Below are 18,855 nucleotides of genomic sequence, written 5' to 3' on the forward strand. Positions count from 1 at the left end.
CATTTTACCATTTCATTCGTATTTTATTTACAGTCCATACGCAAATGCCAACACCTTGGCCTTAACCACGGCCATAAGATTCTGCACAACCGGTGAATCAACCGTTTTTTGCATTTATATAAACCCATACTTTCTTCAGTTCCTCGACTGTCTTCACTACCTTAGGTCGTTTAAGAAGGAGCTGCTTAATAATCGCCCAGTACTTTTTGATGGGGCGGAGCTCCGGAGTTTTGTGAGGGTTGAACATTTTCTTCACGAAATTGACCTTATTGTCCGCATACCACTTCAGCACATCCTTGGAGTAGTGGCATGAGGCCAAATCCGGCCAGAAGATTGTTGCGACGTTGTGGGCCTTCAGGAGAGGAGGCACTCTTTCATGTACAACTGTCCGTTCATCGTGTCCTGGGTCACAAAAGGTGCACTCCGCTTCCTGCACGTGCAGATGGCTTGTCAAACCAGGAAATTGTTCGCAAATTTATACATCTTCTGAGTGGCCGTGAAAAACAGGTTGCTGAGGATCTATTAAGAGTCGGTCTTCACTTATGTTTCGTCGTCCACGATGCAGCATTCAACTTTCGTCAGCATGTTGAGGTACAACTTCCTGGCACGGGTTTTGGCGGCCTTTTGTACCTTGTACGTTCAAAGCCCAGCCTTAGTTTGGGCCTTCTGGACAAAACTTCAGCTTAGGTGCAGCTTCTTAGCCACATCCCGAACGGAGGGGTTCAGGTTTTGGCTGAAGACCCCAACTACGCGGTAGTGCTTTTTCCTTCACTTCTGGGTTTCCGATCGGTGGTCAAACGTTCCTCGAACTGCTTAATCACTCGTGAATCCGTGGAATTCACGATTCCCAACGATTTAGAGATGGAACGATGCGAGAAATCCTTGTTCTCATGATAAATGTGCAATGTTTTATCACGCACGAGCTGTTCTTTTGACTCCATTTCTGCGAGTTTTGATTTCAGGACTTTAAAACTTGCAGGATGTAAACAATGCACTTTGAACTTAATCAACCCAAATATTCATTAAATTCTACCCAAAGGGTTAAGAGTGAGAACAATTTCATAGTGTGGCGATTTCATCGTGGACATCCTTTATTGTACACGAAATTTCCAACTGTTTAAAACGGATTTCGGAAGTATTATCGCTTGGTAAGTCTCAAACTACTAAATTATGGTTTTCCCACAGTGATTATCAAAATCATGTTGAATTCTAATTATAATTATAATTTTTTAAACAATTTTCTTTCCAGGTTTGATGATTTGACCGATTAGCAAGGTTATATTCAGTTGGCGGTCCACTAAAAGAAACCAGAAAGGTCTGTTCGCAGTGAATAAAATTGGTTTCTTCGTTTCAGTCAAGCCTTGATCTGTAAAAAGTAGATATGCATCATTGTTTAAATTGTTCTTCACCCATGATGATTGGGTTGAGAAATATTTCTTACCGTCAGATTCAACTTTGGTATCGAAAACAACCTTCAGTCTCTGGACTATTTCATTGAGCGGACGAGCAGTTTGATCTTTCACCGGTTGGAAAATCGATTCGCTGAAAGGTTTAGGCAAGTTACTTTGAAGAAATATATTTTTTGCATAGTGCCAATCTTCGAAGGTGTTCCTCGGAATCCTCACGCTGATGTTGGTTTGTTCCATTTGGCTATAGATCAGGAGAAGCCGATTTGTGTCCATCCCTCTTACATAATGGTCAATATTTTTCCCCCGCATCGGTAAGAGAATTAGAACATTGTAGTCAGGATTCTTTAAGGGCAATTCTACAGCCTCAAAATCCTCTATCTTTCCATAGTTAAGTCTCAAACCTGTTCTTTCCATGAATGTTGTTGTCAGCTCCAAGTCCTCGTTTACGTGAAATCCCATTTTGAAAAACCCTGTTAAACCATACTTCCATGCAGGCTTAAATGTCACCATACTGAACAGAGAAATGTACCAGTACCAGTCATACTGAGTGGTGTTCATAAACTGAGCGATTTCACCATTTGAAAGCTCGTTGAACTTTTGATTGACCAAGGTCACGATGTAGTCCACGTCATACTTGCTGTAAATATTAATCCAATGTATGGCCGAGCCCCACAACGTCTGATCGACGCTTCCATAGGCATAGTTCACGCCAACGTTTATCACCGAAAGATCATCGTACTTCCGGTCATTAACATCCAAATCTGGAATTACAAATTGTTGTAAATTTGGTTGCTGACTAACCCAGTCAAGGTACTGTTGAGTTGATGCTATTCGAAGATCGTAAACGGCCTGCAACAGTGCATGAGGAGACCTAAGGACGTTTTGGTCCTGGAGAATAAAAAAAAATATTGTAATTATTGAATGTGATCCACGTTTCAAAACGTTTGCTGTAAATCTAACCTTTGTAGCGTAGAGTAGCAACTTTATCAGGAATATAGCGTTCATGTTGTCGGTATTGCTCAAAGGAACACTGAATGATGGATAGAAATGAAAATATATTTTTATATTGAAGCAAGTTTCCCACCTGTTTGAATCAAATGCTTCTGGTGGATAGGCTGAGCAAATATTTATTGATCAATAAATGGGAAGCTACAGAGAAATTGTTAAGATGAAGAAATAATAACGTTAAGCAAATTATTTGTTGCAACTCATATGTTTTGACACAATCTAGTAGGAGATATGGTGGAAAAGTTTTTTGTCCAACAAGTTTTAGAACACATTTTAAGCGAATTTGTGCCAACGTAAGAACTTAACTACACAATTAACACACGACGTATTACAGGACACGAAACTTGACGTTCTTATAAACGAAAAAAAAAAGATTCAAAATTACCTTTTTTGTCGACCAGTTTCGGGCTCGATGTTGCCCATCTACAGGACGATGTCCGACTGATCACACGAAGAAATTACTATAGCAGGATCATACTACGAGTGTCGTAGTATTCGTCGAAAGAAGGTTCCTTTATGAGATTTTTCTTTTGGTGAAGGTGAAAAGCGGCGATATAATTGGAAGGTCACCTTCGTTCATTAACGGTTTTTCGGAAGTACTAACACTGACCATACTGACTGGACACTCGAATTCGTTTTCTGGATAATTTTTCCAGAAAAAAAAACAAAAAAAAATCATTTTTCCAACAGTACGCAATGTCGATTCCAGAGTGCGCATCGATCGATTTGAAGAAATGCTATCCCAGTTAGGAAATGCCACCCAACTTTAAAAATAAAACACGCAATTTCTACGATAAAATCGGGCTAAAAAAGACCATTTTTCCTACAGGGCATTTTTTGTCAATTTTTTCAGGTTCGCCACCTGCCGTCGGTATTGCGAACCTGCAAAAGCTGACAACAAAAAATTAGACAGAAAATGGTTGAATTTTTGTTCTAAGAGTCAAGTCAGTGTGGTCAGTGGTACTAATAAACATCGACTCCCATGCGTTCGAATGTGAGGCTTTTATCACGCAATTCCCATAGATCACTGTTTACCAGTTTATGGAGTGATCCATTTCCGTTGCGTGGGTGGCTACGCTGGATTCATTGACCCTGTTGTTGTCTACAGCATTCCTATGTTCTTTAAGTCGAACTTGAAATTTGCGACGAGTTTGGCCAATGTAACCAGCTGGGCAACTCTCAGAGGGAATTTCATAGATTCCAGATCTCTCAGCCTGCGGAATCTTATCCTTCAAGGAGACCAACCGATCCTGAGGGGGTTGCCGCTCTTGTACGCTGTTTTCAGACCGTGTTGAGAAAGGATTTTTGCTATCCCATTAGTTAGTTTCGGGTGGAACGACAGGATAACTCTGTAGGCCTCTTCCTTCACTGGCCTGAAAGTGGTAGCATCACTTCGGTACCTTTTTCGGGCATGTTTTCGGAGAATTTTGAGTACCAGTTCGTTGTCAAAACCGTTCAAAAAATTTGTTTCAAGGATTTTGTGTTTTTCTTCTTCAAATTCTGCCTTTTCCATGGGGATATTGTACAGGCTGTGCGCCATGGAATGGAAGGCGGCTTGTTTTTGCGTACCAAAGTGGTTGGAACCTGCTGTTATGTATCGGTCGGTTGAGGTTGGTTTCCGATATATTCCAAGTTTTATGGTGTTGTTCTCTTTCCTTGAGATTAGGAGGTCATCGAAAAGGAGTTTTCCCTCAACTTCTTTTTCTACTGTAAAATTTATCGAACGCATGGGAGTCGATGTTCATTAGTACTTCCGAAAAACCGCTAATGAACGAAGATGACCCACCAATTATGTCGCCGCTCTTCACCTTCAACAAAAGAAAAATCTCATAAAGGAACCTTCTTTCGACGAATACTACGACACTCGTAGTATGATCCTGCTAGTAATTTCTTCGTGTGATCAGTCGGACATCAGCCTGTAGATGGGCAACATCGAGCCCGAAACTGGTCGACAAAAAAGGTAATTTTGAATCTTTTTTCCGTTTATAAGAACGTCAAGTGTCGTGTCCTGTTATACGTCGTGTGTTAATTGTGATGTTTTAGAATAAGATTTTTTTTAAACGAATTGTACATCCATCCAACGCTGAGCTAGAAAACCAAGATGAATCATGCGAAAATCGTGTTTTGCAACGAGCTACAAACACAGTTTTGCCAATTACAAAAAGTACGTACTCTTGAGAGTCAAATCGTTCACGTAGAGGTTTGTAGCTTTTTTAAAATTCAAAACCAATCTCGAAAAGTCTGGTACGATTTGCACACGAAGGTAGGGTAAAACGAGCACATAAGTTTCCACAGGTTTCTCAAAATTGTTATCGTTTGAATCCTACAGATGCCTTAATACCCAGACAAGAGCTATAGTCAGTCAAAATTACGAAAAAAAACTGTAAAAAGTGAATTCCGAGAATTGTTTGATTCCTGTAAAAAAAAAAGATTCCAAGAATTATACTCTAGCTTGCTCGACTTGGATCAGTATTTAGAAAGCGTTTTGTTAAAAAAAAATCTCAAAAGCTAATAATCGATATTATCTACTTGTATAACAACTTTTCCGACGATGTTTATTTTTTCTAAGCAGTTCACCGTTTTATTCGCCCCAAGTGTTCGTTCCATTCGCCTGTGAAAAAATGTAAGTTGGAAGCACGTTTTAGCCCTCATCCGTCCCAGAATTTTTTACCCGTTACAGTCCTTGAAGTGTCAATTTGACACTTCTGACTAAAACACGTCCAAACAAAAAAAACGTCAAAATACTCAAAATCCAGTGCAAAGATTAATTTAAGTGCTAAAAAATCTGAGAAATTGAAAATGGACAGATGGTTTTGAAAAACAGATATTTTTGAAATTTTTTCAAAACTCTGTGTGTATTTTGGCAACCTGTGCCAAATTACGTCAACTTTTCAATACTCCTTCAAAATTTATCTGGTGTGACTTAAATAAATAAGACGGTTCATTGATTTTTAGGTTTGTAGTCATGATCTAAAAATATTTCAAAAAAATATATCTTTATTATTATTATTATTATTAAGAAATGAATTTGCGGCTTTATCGGTGAGGGTTAAAGAGTTGAAATGAAAGACGGATAGAAGATCAGAAGAAAATTCTAAGGTGGTGAAAAGAGCGAAGAGCATTTGAAATAGAAGCTTGACCACATACTAAATTCTTTGTCCCACACCAATTAACTGTATTGAAGAAGTAGTACCCAATAGAGAAGGCACTACATTTTTCGATACAGTTAATTATGGATGGTTCGACCGCCATGTGAGTGTGCACATGTGCCGAACGGACAAAAAATTTAGCATGTGGTTGCTCTGTTAAGTCTTCTATTGTGCGATATCGTTCCATCGATGGCTAGGTAGATTTCTTATTTTCGTTTTGTGCGGATGTTCCAACTGGATTGAGTTGTCGCATACGGTCAACGGTCAGAAATCTTGGCCTAACTATTTTCGATTATCGGAACGATGTTTTGTAATTGATTTTTATAGCCGAATTATTTTTATTATTAAGAGGAGAAATCACCGTGAATTTGTTTTATGAAATGAATTTGCGGCTTTATCGGTGAGGGTTAAAGAGTTGAAATGAAAGACGGATAGAAGATCAGAAGAAAATTCTAAGGTGGTGAAAAGAGCGAAGAGCATTTGAAATAGAAGCTTGACCACATACTAAATTCTTTGTCCCACACCAATTAACTGTATTGAAGAAGTAGTACCCAATAGAGAAGGCACTACATTTTTCGATACAGTTAATTATGGATGGTTCGACCGCCATGTGAGTGTGCACATGTGCCGAACGGACAAAAAATTTAGCATGTGGTTGCTCTGTTCTTCTATCCGTCTTTCATTTCAACTCTTTAACCCTCACCGATAAAGCCGCAAATTCATTTCATAAAACAAATTCACGGTGATTTCTCCTCTTAATAATTATTATTAAGTTTTATTCATCGAACATTTTGTTTTAATGAATTATCTATACTAAGGATCTATACAAAACAATTAGATAACACGAAATAATGAAGACTGGCGTACTCGGTTGATGAATCGGCTAGATGGCTCCCCCAATTGATGTAGATGCTCAGCAATCTGGAACGTACGCATCATTGCACTCACTGGTTCATTATGTCCATAAGATGTTCGGTGGGTTCGATTCGATAGCAAAGAGTGATGACGTAAAGTCCTCGAAGGAGCATTAAAGTTGATCATTCCTAGCAGGTTTGGCGACTGAATTTCTCCATTCAGTATTTTTGCGATGAATGATGCCTGTTGAGTTTTTCGGCGGCGTTCCAATGTTTCTAATCCCAGAAGCTGGCACCGGTCGGAATATGCGGGAAGGTTTTCAGGATTACGCCAGGGTAGATGTCGTAGAGCGAATCTAACAAAACGCTTTTGTACACGCTCGATTCGCAAAATCCAACATAACTGATAGGGAGCCCAAACAATTGCAGCATGTTCTGTAACTGACCGGACAAGAGCGCAGTAGAGTGACTTCAAGCACAATGGGTCTCTGAACTCTCGTGCTACTTTGGAGATGAAGCCAAGCTGACGATTCGCCTTTCTTATAACTGAAGTTCGTTGACTATCGAACGTAAGCTGAGCATCGAGGATAACTCCAAGGTCGTCAACTTCAAATACCCTGTCAAGGCGCTGGTTATCGATGTTATAATCATATAAAATTGGCGTTTTCTTTCTATGGAATGTTATAACGGAACACTTGGAGACGCTGACTGATAGCTTATTAAGTCTACACCATTCACCAAAGTGATCTAGTAAAGATTGAAGGTGTGCACAATCGACAGTGGATTCAACTGGAACGAATAGTTTCAGATCATCAGCATATCCTATTTTGGTTCCAATTTCCAAGCTAAGGATCAAGTCGTTGAAAAACAGAACAAACAGTAAAGGTCCCAAATTGCTCCCTTGCGGCACGCCAGATCGGTTAGTGAATGGAAATGATATGCTATCACCAAATTTAATCCTAATACACCGCTCAGTGAGGAATGATTTCAACCAAGAGATCATGTTGTCATGAATACCGAGCTTAGCTAGCTTAGCGAGTAAGATTCCGTGATCAATCGTATCGAATGCCGCTTTGATATCGGTGTATATAGCATCGACCTGTTTTTTTCTTTCCATTTGGTTCAGACAAAACGAAGTGTACTCTAAATCTACAAGGTACCAGAATGTCAGGAGCATTTCTTATTTCAATTTGTTCGTCACTCAGGCCAAAAAACAAATCAAGTGTCCGTCCGAGATGATTCCTGATAGAGTTGAGTTGGATCAGATTTAACGAATCAGTTCCATCGATCAAGGATGCGGCGGCGGCGCTTAAGGCGGCAACATTCATTAGTTTAGCACCTGTTTCGCATTCAGTCCACATCAAACGAGGTTGGTTATAATCGCCACATATCAAAACTGACTCATCGGCAGTAGCACGGTTACACAGTTCACGTATAGTGGGCACGTGGGACTCGATAATGTGAACACAATTACTTTTGTCAGGTGGCACGTAAACAGCACAGAAGAGTATGTTTTTTCCATTAATGGAAGCAGCAACACAGACTTGTTCCAGGTCAATCCCACATTCCGTGGTCATGTGCACTGTGCAGCTTTTTACTTCGGCTTTCTGAGACGTTAAGTAAAATTTTTTCAACATTCTGTAGCTGATCTGCAGTATTTTTCCGAAGCATTAATTTTCAGATTTTTTTTAGCTTAAACTTTGAATAACGGAAATTTGAAATGTTATAGGTTAATAATGTCTGGAAAAACACTTTTGAGTTACGTTACGGGGCTTCCAAAACTTTAAAGTTCATAAAAAGCGGTTGGGAAACAATTCAGATATCGCGTTTTGTCGGCGAGGATTTTCAAATTGACACTCAAGGTGAATGATCGAGAAAGACTTTACACTATCGAAGGAATTTTGTTAGCTCCATTTGGCTCTTTTTCGTTTTACACTTTTACACTGAGTTATCGAAAAACAAATTTTTTATCAAATTTAATTTTAGGAAAAACAAATATGTAAGTCTGAGCCATATATCTAAGTAGAACTATCGTTTTTCTTGCTTAATATGGTCCTTTTTTCTATTAAGATCATGTAAATTTTTAGTAATTTTGCACATTTTATTGGCTTTGGGAATTCTCGATTTTTTTTAATTCCCGGAAACTCCCGGTCGGGATGTCCCGGGAAGGACACTCTGCATAAGACCAGAGACATGAGACCAGAGGCACGAGAATAAAGACTTGAGCGAAATCTGAGCGATACGATGGGATATGAAACTCGAGACCTGAAACCAGAGAAGTGAGACGTGAGAAGTCTGACACGATACGTGAGAAATGATAAATAAAAAATAAGAAGTGGTACATGAGACGTGAGACGTTAAACAAAAGAAGTCAGAAATGAATCGTGAAATGAAAGACGTGGAAATTTAAAAGTGAGATGAAAGGCTTAAGACGTATTATTGAGTGTTCACTTGCAATGTGAGAAGTGATAAATGAGACGTGAGCAGAAAGAAATTAGATGCAAAACGTGTGACGTGGGATGTATGACGTGAGACGTGAGACGTGTGAAGTGAGACGTGAAAGGTGATAACTGAGAAGTACGTCATGACAAGTGACCCTTGAGAAGTAATAAGTGAGACGTGAGAACTCCTTACTGAGAAGGAAGAAATGAGACGTGAGACGTAAGAAGTGAGAAGGGAGACATGAGAAGCAAGAAGTGCGACGCCTCGCATCTCACGTCTTACGTCTTACGATTCAATTATCACTCCTCACATTTCAATTCGCACTTCTTACGTCTCACGTCTCACGTCTCACGTCTCACGTCTCACGTCTCACGTCTCACGTCTCACGTCTCACGTCTCACGTCTCACGTCTCACGTCTCACGTCTCACGTCTCACGTCTCACGTCTCACGTCTCACGTCTCACGTCTCACGTCTCACGTCTCACGTCTCACGTTTCACATCTCACGGCTCACGTCTCACGTCTCACGTCTCACGTCTCACGTCTCACGTCTCACGTCTCACGTCTCACGTCTCACGTCTCACGTCTCACGTCTCACGTCTCACGTCTCACGTCTCACGTCTCACGTCTCACGTCTCACGTCTCACATCTCACGTCTCACGTCTCACGTCTCACGTCTCACGTCTCACGTCTCACGTCTCACGACGTGAAACTCGAGACGTGAGACGTGAGACGTGAGATGTTAGACGTGAGACGTGAGACGTGAGACGTGAAGCGAGAGACGTGAAGCGAGAGACGTGAAGCGAGAGACGTGAGACGTGAGACGTGAGACGTGAGACACAAGACGATAGACGAATGAATAGAGACGTAAGAAGTGAGAATTTAGGCGTGAGATCAGGGACGGGATTATGTCATAGTCACGAGCCAAAAATTGCGACTAGTGACCCGTTTGTTTCCTCTCATGTCGTTAGTTTAAGATTTTTTCGAAATGATAGCATGCTATGAATGATTGTTTTGGTTATGAAAGATTTTTCCATTATGCCATTGATGATTGAAATCTTCAATATTTCGGACATAACATGATGGTTAAAATGGGTCATGAGAAACATCACCTGTGCAATTTTTGGCAACTTTTAGGATATTCTGTTTGCCAAGCTTATTTTCTATTTACAATATGATCAAAAACGTTAGCTAGCAATACTACAAGATTAATGAAAACAAAAATAAAGTCTACAAACATTTTTCAAAGCTTCCATTTGGTTTCCATCTTTCATTCATTGTTTATTCTTCTCATGCGTCAATGTTATTTCCATCATGTGAATTACCGAGGCATTCACATTCACGTTATTGGAAAATTTCTGTCATGACATAATCCATGACTGACCATTTTTCTGTGGGTTCTGTGGGTGGGTTCTGTGGTTCCTTATGAATGAACGAATATTTTCAAGCCTGCGTGAGATACAGTTGCTTTAAAAAAAGAGTGAAATCGCGTCATCCAGTGTACTCGCTTTCAATTTTGACCAGCTGCTATTTCAGTCTGGGTTGATATTTTTTCGTGATATAAGGTTGAATATGTTGAAAATGAGCGGAAGATTATACAATTTTTTTTTTTTTTTTTAACAATTCTTTATTTGAAACGGCTCATACCTTTAGGCTTTAAGGAGCCAAAATCGATTTTGTTGTTTACAATTGTTTTCTTAACTTAACACTTTGTGAGAGGAGAAAGGAAGATAGAAAGGGAAATATGAAAATAAAAAAGAAATTATAGACGAAGATCGATAGCTTTTAGAAAAAGGTAGATTTCGAACATGTAGTCCAAATCTAGCACAGCTAGTACATCTCTAACTGGAACATTAGGTGGTTTTCCTCGGGCCCTAAGGGAGTCTATTAAATTCGTTCTGGCGACAAGATGGACCTCACACGACCAAACAATATGCTCGATGTCATGGTAACCTTGGCCGCAACTACACAAATTGCTGCCAGCAATGTCAAAACGATAGAGTACCGCGTCTAAGGAACAATGATTGGACATGAGACGGGAAAATATACGAATAAAATCCCGACTCAAGTTCAATCTATTGAACCATGGTTTAAGGCTTACCTTTGGGATAATCGAGTGGAGCCACCGACCATCCTCATCCTCGTCCCATTTGCGCTGCCAGTTGACAAGAGAGTTCCCTCGTACCAAGAAGTAGAATTCGTTGAAGACGATTTCACGTGGATACGTGTCGCCTTCCGTCGCCCCCACCTTTGCCAGAGAGTCTGCCTTCTCATTGCCCACTATCGAGCAATGAGAGGGAACCCAAACAAAGGTAATGGGAAAGCGACGTCTTGTTAAAGCACTCAAAGTATCCCGTATCTTCTCTAGGAAGAACGGCGAGTGCTTTCCCGGTCGTATTGATCGTATTGCGTCAACTGAGCTTAGACTATCCGTTACAATGTAGTAGTGCCCAACAGGCCGTGAGGCGATGCTGTCCAAGGCCCAGTGAATAGCAGCTAACTCTGCTATATACACAGAGCATGGAGACTGGAGGTTATAAGAGGCGCTAGTTGTTTCGTTGAACACTCCGAATCCCGTTGATTCCTCAATTAGAGACCCATCGGTAAAGTACATTTTGTCAGCATCGACGTGTCTATATTTAGCTTCGAAAATTCTTGGAATCAGAAGTGGGCGATGCGAATCCGGGATTCCACGAATTTCCTGCTGCATAGACAAATCAAACTGGACAGAAGAATTATCGTAGTGTGGGCTGAAAACACGAGTTGGAGAGTACGAAGAAGGGTTTACCTGCATTGACATGAGGACATAGTATACAGACATAAATCTTGTTCGAAAATTTTGCTCAAGTAACCTTTCAAAATTAACGATCACCAATGGGTTCATGACCTCACACCTGATGAGGAACCGAAGTGATAGTAGATTGTATCGATCTTTCAAAGGGAGTATTCCTGCCAAAACTTCAAGACTCATGTTGTGCGTTGAGGGCATAGAGCCCATTGCGATGCGGAGACAACGGTATTGGATACGCTCGAGTTTGATGAGGTGAGATTTGGCAGCTGACTGGAAACAGAAGCTACCATATTCCATCACTGAAAGAATGGTTGTTCGATACAATTTTAAAAGATCTTCTGGGTGGGCTCCCCACCAGGTGCCTGTGATTGATCGGAGAAAATTTATTCTTTGTTGGCATTTTCCTTTCAGATACTCAATGTGGGCTCTCCAGGTACACTTGGAGTCAAACCAAACCCCAAGATACTTAAAACACCTCGATTGAGTGATCGTTCTGCCTAGGAGTTGAAGCTTCGGTTGAGCAGGTCTATGTTTCTTAGAGAAAACAACCATCTCCGTTTTCTGAGGGGAAAACTCAATCCCAAGCCCCAACGCCCAGGAAGACAATCTGTCTAAAGTATCTTGTAAAGGTCTGTGCAGATGAGACTCGGAAGATCCTGTGACAGACACCACGCCGTCATCTGCAAGTTGTCTTAGAGTGCAGCCTTCAGAGAGACAAGTATCGATGTCACTTACGTAAAAGTTGTACAAAAGTGGACTTAAACATGAACCCTGTGGGAGGCCCATGTAGGAGGTTCTTCTAATTGCAATATCTCCGTGAGCAAAGTTCAGATGTTTCTCACAAAGCAAGCTGTATAAGATGTTGTTCAATAGTGGAGGCAGACCCCGGGAGTGCAACTTGTCTGACAACACCTCTATTGAGACTGCATCAAAAGCTCCCTTTATGTCTAGAAACACTGAAGCCATTTGCTCACGTTTTGCGTACGCCATTTGTATCTCTGAAGACAGCAAAGCAAGACAATCGTTTGTTCCTTTGCCCCTTCGAAACCCAAATTGAGTATCTGAAAGGAGGCCATTTGTTTCTACCCATTTATCCAAACGAAACAAAATCATTTTCTCCATCAATTTACGTATACAAGACAACATCGCTATTGGACGGTACGAATTCGCATCGGACGCTGGTTTTCCGGGCTTTTGGATAGCGATAACTCTCACTTGTCTCCACTCTTGGGGAACAATGTTATGCTCCAAGAATTGATTAAATAAATTTGACAAGCGAAATTTGGCGGCGTCCGGAAGGTTTTTCAACAAGTTAAATCTAATTTTATCAATACCCGGAGCTGAATTGTTGCAAGAGAGGAGGGCAAGTGAGAATTCGACCATCGAAAAACTGGAATCCAGACCACACCTTTCAGGAAGCACATCCCGGATTATTTTTTGTACAGGCGTAGAATCTGGACAGACTTTCCGTGCGAAGTTAAATATCCATCTATGTGAATATTCCTCACTTTCATTCGTAGATGATCTATTACGCATGCTTCGTGCCACTCTCCACAAGGTACTCAAGGATGTTTCTCTTGATAAGCCACCCACAAAATTCCTCCAATACGCCTTTTTCTTCCCCTTGACCAATTTTTTAAACTGATTTTCAAGGGAAACATATACTTCAAAAAGGGCGAGAGTTCCATATTTCCGAAAATCTTTGAATGCTTTTGATTTGTCCTTATAAAGCTTGGAACACTGCTGGTCCCACCATGGGTTTGGAGGCCTTCGGGGAACTGATGAATCTGGGATGGGTTTTGTTTGAGCGCAAAGTGCACTTTCATGTATTAAACGTGAAAGAAAGTGGTACTCCTCTGCAGGAGGTAAAACATTCGTAGAACCGATTGCTGATGTTATTTCGTCCGAGTATTTTTTCCAGTCGATGTGTCTTGTAAGGTCATATGTCATATTTATTGTGTTTGAAGAGCTAACCCCATTGGTGATTGTAATTTTGATTGGCAAGTGATCACTACCATTGAGATCAGGGATTACCTTCCACTGGCAATCCAATGATAGTGAGTTTGAGCAGAGTGAGAGGTCAATTGCACTTTGTCTTGCAGGAGGTTTAGGTACTCGTGTTTTTTCACCCGTGTTCAAAATTGTTAAATTGAAACTGTCGCAAATGTCATAGATAAGAGTAGAACGACTATCGTCAATTTGTTCTCCCCAGACAGTTCCATGCGAATTAAAGTCACCCAGGATCAACCTTGGCTCAGGGAGCACTGAGCACAGGTCCTCTAGGTGACGTCGATCCACTGCAACTCTATGAGGCCAGTACAAACTGACAACGCATAAGTCCTTACCTCTTATAGTTGTATGACATGCAACAGCTTCAATTCCTCCTGATAAAGGGAGGTGGATTCTATAGAAGGAGTGGTGCTTATTGATCCCCAAAAGCACCCCTCCATAAGAATCGTCGCGGTCTAGACGTATGACATTAAAATCGTGGAATGAGATGTTAGATTGTGAAGAAAGCCAAGTTTCGGACAACGCAAAAATATCGCAACTAGTTTCATGAAGTAAAAATTTGAACGGGTCCAGTTTAGGGACGAGACTACGACAATTCCACTGTAAAACAGTGATATCTCCGACCTCTCGGCGTAAATTAGCCATCGAGAGAGATAAACACTGAAAGAAGGGGCCAAGTTTGCATCAATTGCTTCAAAAATGTCTTAACCATAGGAAGCATTGCACTAACAATACTTCTTATGGATTCAGAAACGTTAAAAAACGTGAAAATTCCATTAAGTATGTCAGAAAACTTGAAAAGTCCCGGTTGATGAGTTGATTCTGACAAATCCGCATTAGTAACGGGAGCTTTTGAAGTCCCAGCTGCTGTTGAATTATTCTGTGGAGAAAAGGTCGCGCGGAATCCAGGAGGAACTTGTTTTTTCTTGTCTGTAGCAATCACTTTTTTGGTGATGTTGATTGGAGGGCTGATTGTCGGGATTTTATTCGGAATCTTAGGGGTCTTAGTAGTTGGTTTTGAACGTTTTCGCGAGTTCGCTACAAAAATAAACGGGTTCTCCTCATCTGTTGTGTCCTCGTTGTCAACTGGCAGCACTGTGAAAATGTTACTGGACTGCGGTTGGATCGGAGGCGCCGCGCCCTTTAGTATGGCGGCATAGGAACGTTTTGACCGTTCCTTCAAAGAGCGCCTTTGACTATCCCAGCGGCTCTTAAACGCCTCGCACAAGGAGATGTCATGAGGTGAGCCCCCGCAATAGATACATTTCTGTTCTATTGCTGAGCATGCTCCATCCCCATGAACCTCCCCGCATTTGGGGCAACGCTTCTTGCTACAACAATGGGAAGCTGTATGCCCCAATTTAATGCAATTTTTGCATTCCATCGGGCGAGGCACGAAGAGCCGCACAGGAAGCCTCAAAACTCCGTCAATCAAGACGTAGTGAGGGAGGGCGGTACCCGCAAAGGTCACTCGAAATGAAGCTGAAGGCGAGTACTTTTTAACTCCTTCTACGACGGTGGTAGTATTGAGTTGGCGGCAATCCAAGATTTCGACCGAAGTCGAATCAAGGCTCTTAAATTTACCAACGCCGTGGGATTTAACGTACCCAGCCTCCAGACTCATTTCTGAGATCACGCCCTCTATCTCTACGTTTCGAGACGGAATGTAGACGTGGTACTCTAAATTAATGAATTTGCTGGCAACAATTTCATTAGCGGATTTATGATTGTCCACGACAACGCGCAACTTGTTTGGTCGCACCTTAGTAACGCAGGTTACGGAGGGCCACCTCGCCAGATCTTTAGTGATCTGCACTACGTTTAGCTGTTTGCCGTTAGCTTTGGGCCGGATGAAAACCACCCATGGCCCAGAAAAAGACGAACCATCTGTGTAGGTTCGGAGTCGAGGAGCTACACTGTCATCTGTGGGTGATGAAGAATTATTGGACGTACGAGAATGATTAGCACTTGAGGGACCAGCATCGTCTGAATCCTCCAAATGCTCTTCATTCTCGTACATGGCTTCCTTTTCGTCCACCGATGACGAGTTTAACCCCCCGCCTTCGTTCATATTTTTGCACGGGAACACGAATATCGCCCGTGTTTAAAATATGACCGAAGCAACCAAAATTCAAAATATGAATATACAATTTTTTCTCATGTTTTTTTTTATTCATTTTGAACTATTTCTGTTTAATTTATAACTTTGTGTTTTTTTGTCATTTTTGCTGTTTTTGGTATTCTTTGAAGATTTTTGTCATTTTGAGTCTTTTGTTTGTATCTGTTTTTTTATATTTTTTATTTTTCATCTATTTGTAATTTTTGAGTCTTATATACAAAAATTAATGCGTTTTCTTTATAACAACATCAAAATCGGTCGAAATGAAGTGAATTTTGGTATCCGAGGGTTTCCTTTTCATCTTTACAGAAATGTTAAATAATAACCAGCTAGGTTCTCAAGTGACGAAAATATTATAATTTTTGAGCACCATCAAATAAGCTTTTATGACCTTTAAATCATCTTGATCTGAAATGTACGCACTGCAACATGATCTACACATTGTTTCTCAATTTTCAACATCATAAAGTTTTTGATTTTTCACTTTAATCAATTTTTTACATTAATTTGTTCAATAAAGTCTGCTTCATTTAATATTGGAACAAATTCTTTTGCTCATTGTGGCGCTCCCAGTGGACGGATTTGGAAACTTTTTTCACCCACGTGTCGGGAAATTCATTACTTTTCACCATGTTTTTATGTCATAACACCAAACGATAGCATTTTGTAAACAACCGCCATGGAAGCCGAACGGAGAGATCAAATTGTGCACAGTTTTCTTGAAAATCCATTGTTGTCGGCATCGAAGCTAGCTAAACAGCTTAAAATGCCCAGAAATACCGTATGGCGTGTTATCAAGCAGTACAAGGAAACATTGACGACGGCTCGGAAGCCGCATTCGAAGCGTCGGAGTGGAACTGTCGACCGGAAACTGCGTGGGAAAGTCATCAAGGCCGTCAAGAGGAATCCCAATCTTTCAGACCGCGATTTGGCCAATAAGTTCCAGGCCGCTCACAGTACGGTGCGACGAATTCGTCTCCGGGAAGGAATAAGGTCATTCCGAGCCAGCAAACAGCCAAATCGGACGCTGAAGCAGAACAATGTGGCCAGAATTCGTGCTCGAAAGCTGTACGACCAAGTGCTGACCAAGTTCGACGGATGTATTCTGATGGACGATGAGACCTACGTGAAGGCGGACTTTGGCCAAATCCCAGGTCAAAAATTTTATTTGGCGACGGCTCGGGGGGATGTACCTGCAAAATTGAAGTTCGTGTTTGCGGATAAATTCGCCCGCAAGTACATGATTTGGCAGGGGATATGCAGTTGTGGACAGAAAACCAAAGTCTTTCTCACTGACAAGACAATGACATCAGAAGTCTACAAAAAAGAGTGCCTACAGAAACGGATTCTGCCGTTTATTCGTGCCCACGACCGTCCAGTAATGTTTTGGCCGGACCTCGCAAGCTGCCATTACAGCAAAACGGTTATGGAATGGTACGCAACGAACGGGGTCAGCGTAATACCGAAGGACCTCAACCCCCCAAACTGCCCCCAGTTCCGGCCGATAGAGAAATACTGGGCAATCACGAAGCGGAGGCTTAAGGCAAAGGGAAAACTTGTTAGGAACATGACTCAAATGAAGAACTGGTGGAATCAAATCGCCAAAACGGTGGACGAAAAGGGTGTGCGCCGCCTAATGTGCCGTATTACGGGAAAAGTACGAGAATTTCTTCGAAACAGCAATGAATAATTTTTTTAATTTTTTTTATGAAAGAGTAAAGAAAATGCTACATTTGTATGAAAAACAAATTATGAATTCGTTAATAAATGACTGAACTACACGCAATTGTTTGTGTTCCAATATTAAATGAAGCAGACTTTAGAGGCAAACAGAGCACTATCAATGAAGGCATAATGAGCATTTCCTGCCGGGGAATCTAGCAGCGAATTCAACTCGATGAAGTCAACTGAATAATAGAGCTACAGCTTGACTTGTTTCGTCTGTCGATTTGGCCTATTGGTAAGGTGTCGGAGAGGTAATCAGTAGACTCGAGTTCGATTACTGTTCGAGGGGATTTTCTTTTTTGCACATTCCATACATGATTGATTTTTTTTATTGTTACATTATACGGCTTATAGCATCAAAGCATCATCCGTCAAACAAAATACCAGAAACATAATGTATGAGCATGTGTTAATTCTTTGAATTCTACAAACAGACCTAGATTATTTTGTTATTGCTTTGTTTGATGAATCTACGCCTCACCGTTTAGTGCAATCATGATCATGAATGATAAATGAAAAAAAAATCACCTCGACCAGGAATCGAGCTCCAGCCTACTGATTACCTCTCCGACATCTTACCAATAGGCCAAATCGTCAGACGATACAAGTCAAGCTGTAGCTCTTTTACTCAGTTGACTTCATCGAGTCGAATTTGCTGCTAGAATCCCCGGCAGAAAACGCTCATTATGCCTTCATTAATGGTGCTCATACTGCCACGGGGGGTTTCTCATTATGCCTATACAGTGACTGGTTTTCAGCTTTCGACAAAAAAAATTAAAATGCACTTTTAAACGTTTTTATCTACTTTTTCAAGTTTCATCCAATTAGAAAATAGACTATTTGAGTATCTGAACACGAAACAATGATGTAATTCACATATTACAGCTGTTCTCTATGGTTAAATAAGCGTTTTCCTTAAGGTGGCCATTATACCCCCATCTCCCCTAATAAGGATTGCATCGTAAAAAACTCTTCACAGAATGATACAATACAAGTGCACAAAAAACCGCAGCTTTTATGACATCGGTACTAAAAAAATTCTACTCTGAGTACACATTTTGATGACTGAAATTAAAAATTTATGGACAATAAAAAAATTTTTTTAGAAGATTGCTTGCTAATTTTATGACCCAGAGTTTTTCAAAATCGAATCTTTGAAAAATTGATTTTCAAAGATTGCGGTTGCGGAACATCTAAACATGATTTTTTTTATCGTTGGCCCCATACAAAAGTTTGTTCTCCACACCCAAATCTATCAATTGGAGGTTGAGCCCCCAGAGTCCCAGACATTATGTAATTTTGGGACACCCTAGTGCATCTTCCCCCACTAAGGGACTTCCAATCCCAAT

General features: G+C 40.8%; 1 protein-coding gene across 1 annotated transcript; it reads right to left on the minus strand.

The window, feature by feature from the left end:
• Positions 1 to 1,117: 1,117 nt before the first annotated feature.
• Positions 1,118 to 2,430, minus strand: LOC129757856 (serpin H1-like). The gene is made up of 3 exons (XM_055755208.1): positions 2,370 to 2,430; positions 1,442 to 2,297; positions 1,118 to 1,366 (listed from the first exon to the last, which is right to left on the minus strand). The coding sequence occupies exons 1-3, from the start codon at positions 2,412 to 2,414 to the stop codon at positions 1,230 to 1,232; spliced, it is 1,038 nt and encodes a 345-aa protein (XP_055611183.1). The 5' UTR covers positions 2,415 to 2,430; the 3' UTR covers positions 1,118 to 1,229.
• Positions 2,431 to 18,855: the final 16,425 nt, after the last annotated feature.

Source organism: Uranotaenia lowii, chromosome 3, assembly GCF_029784155.1.
Source record: "Uranotaenia lowii strain MFRU-FL chromosome 3, ASM2978415v1, whole genome shotgun sequence".
Taxonomy (NCBI): domain Eukaryota; kingdom Metazoa; phylum Arthropoda; class Insecta; order Diptera; family Culicidae; genus Uranotaenia; species Uranotaenia lowii.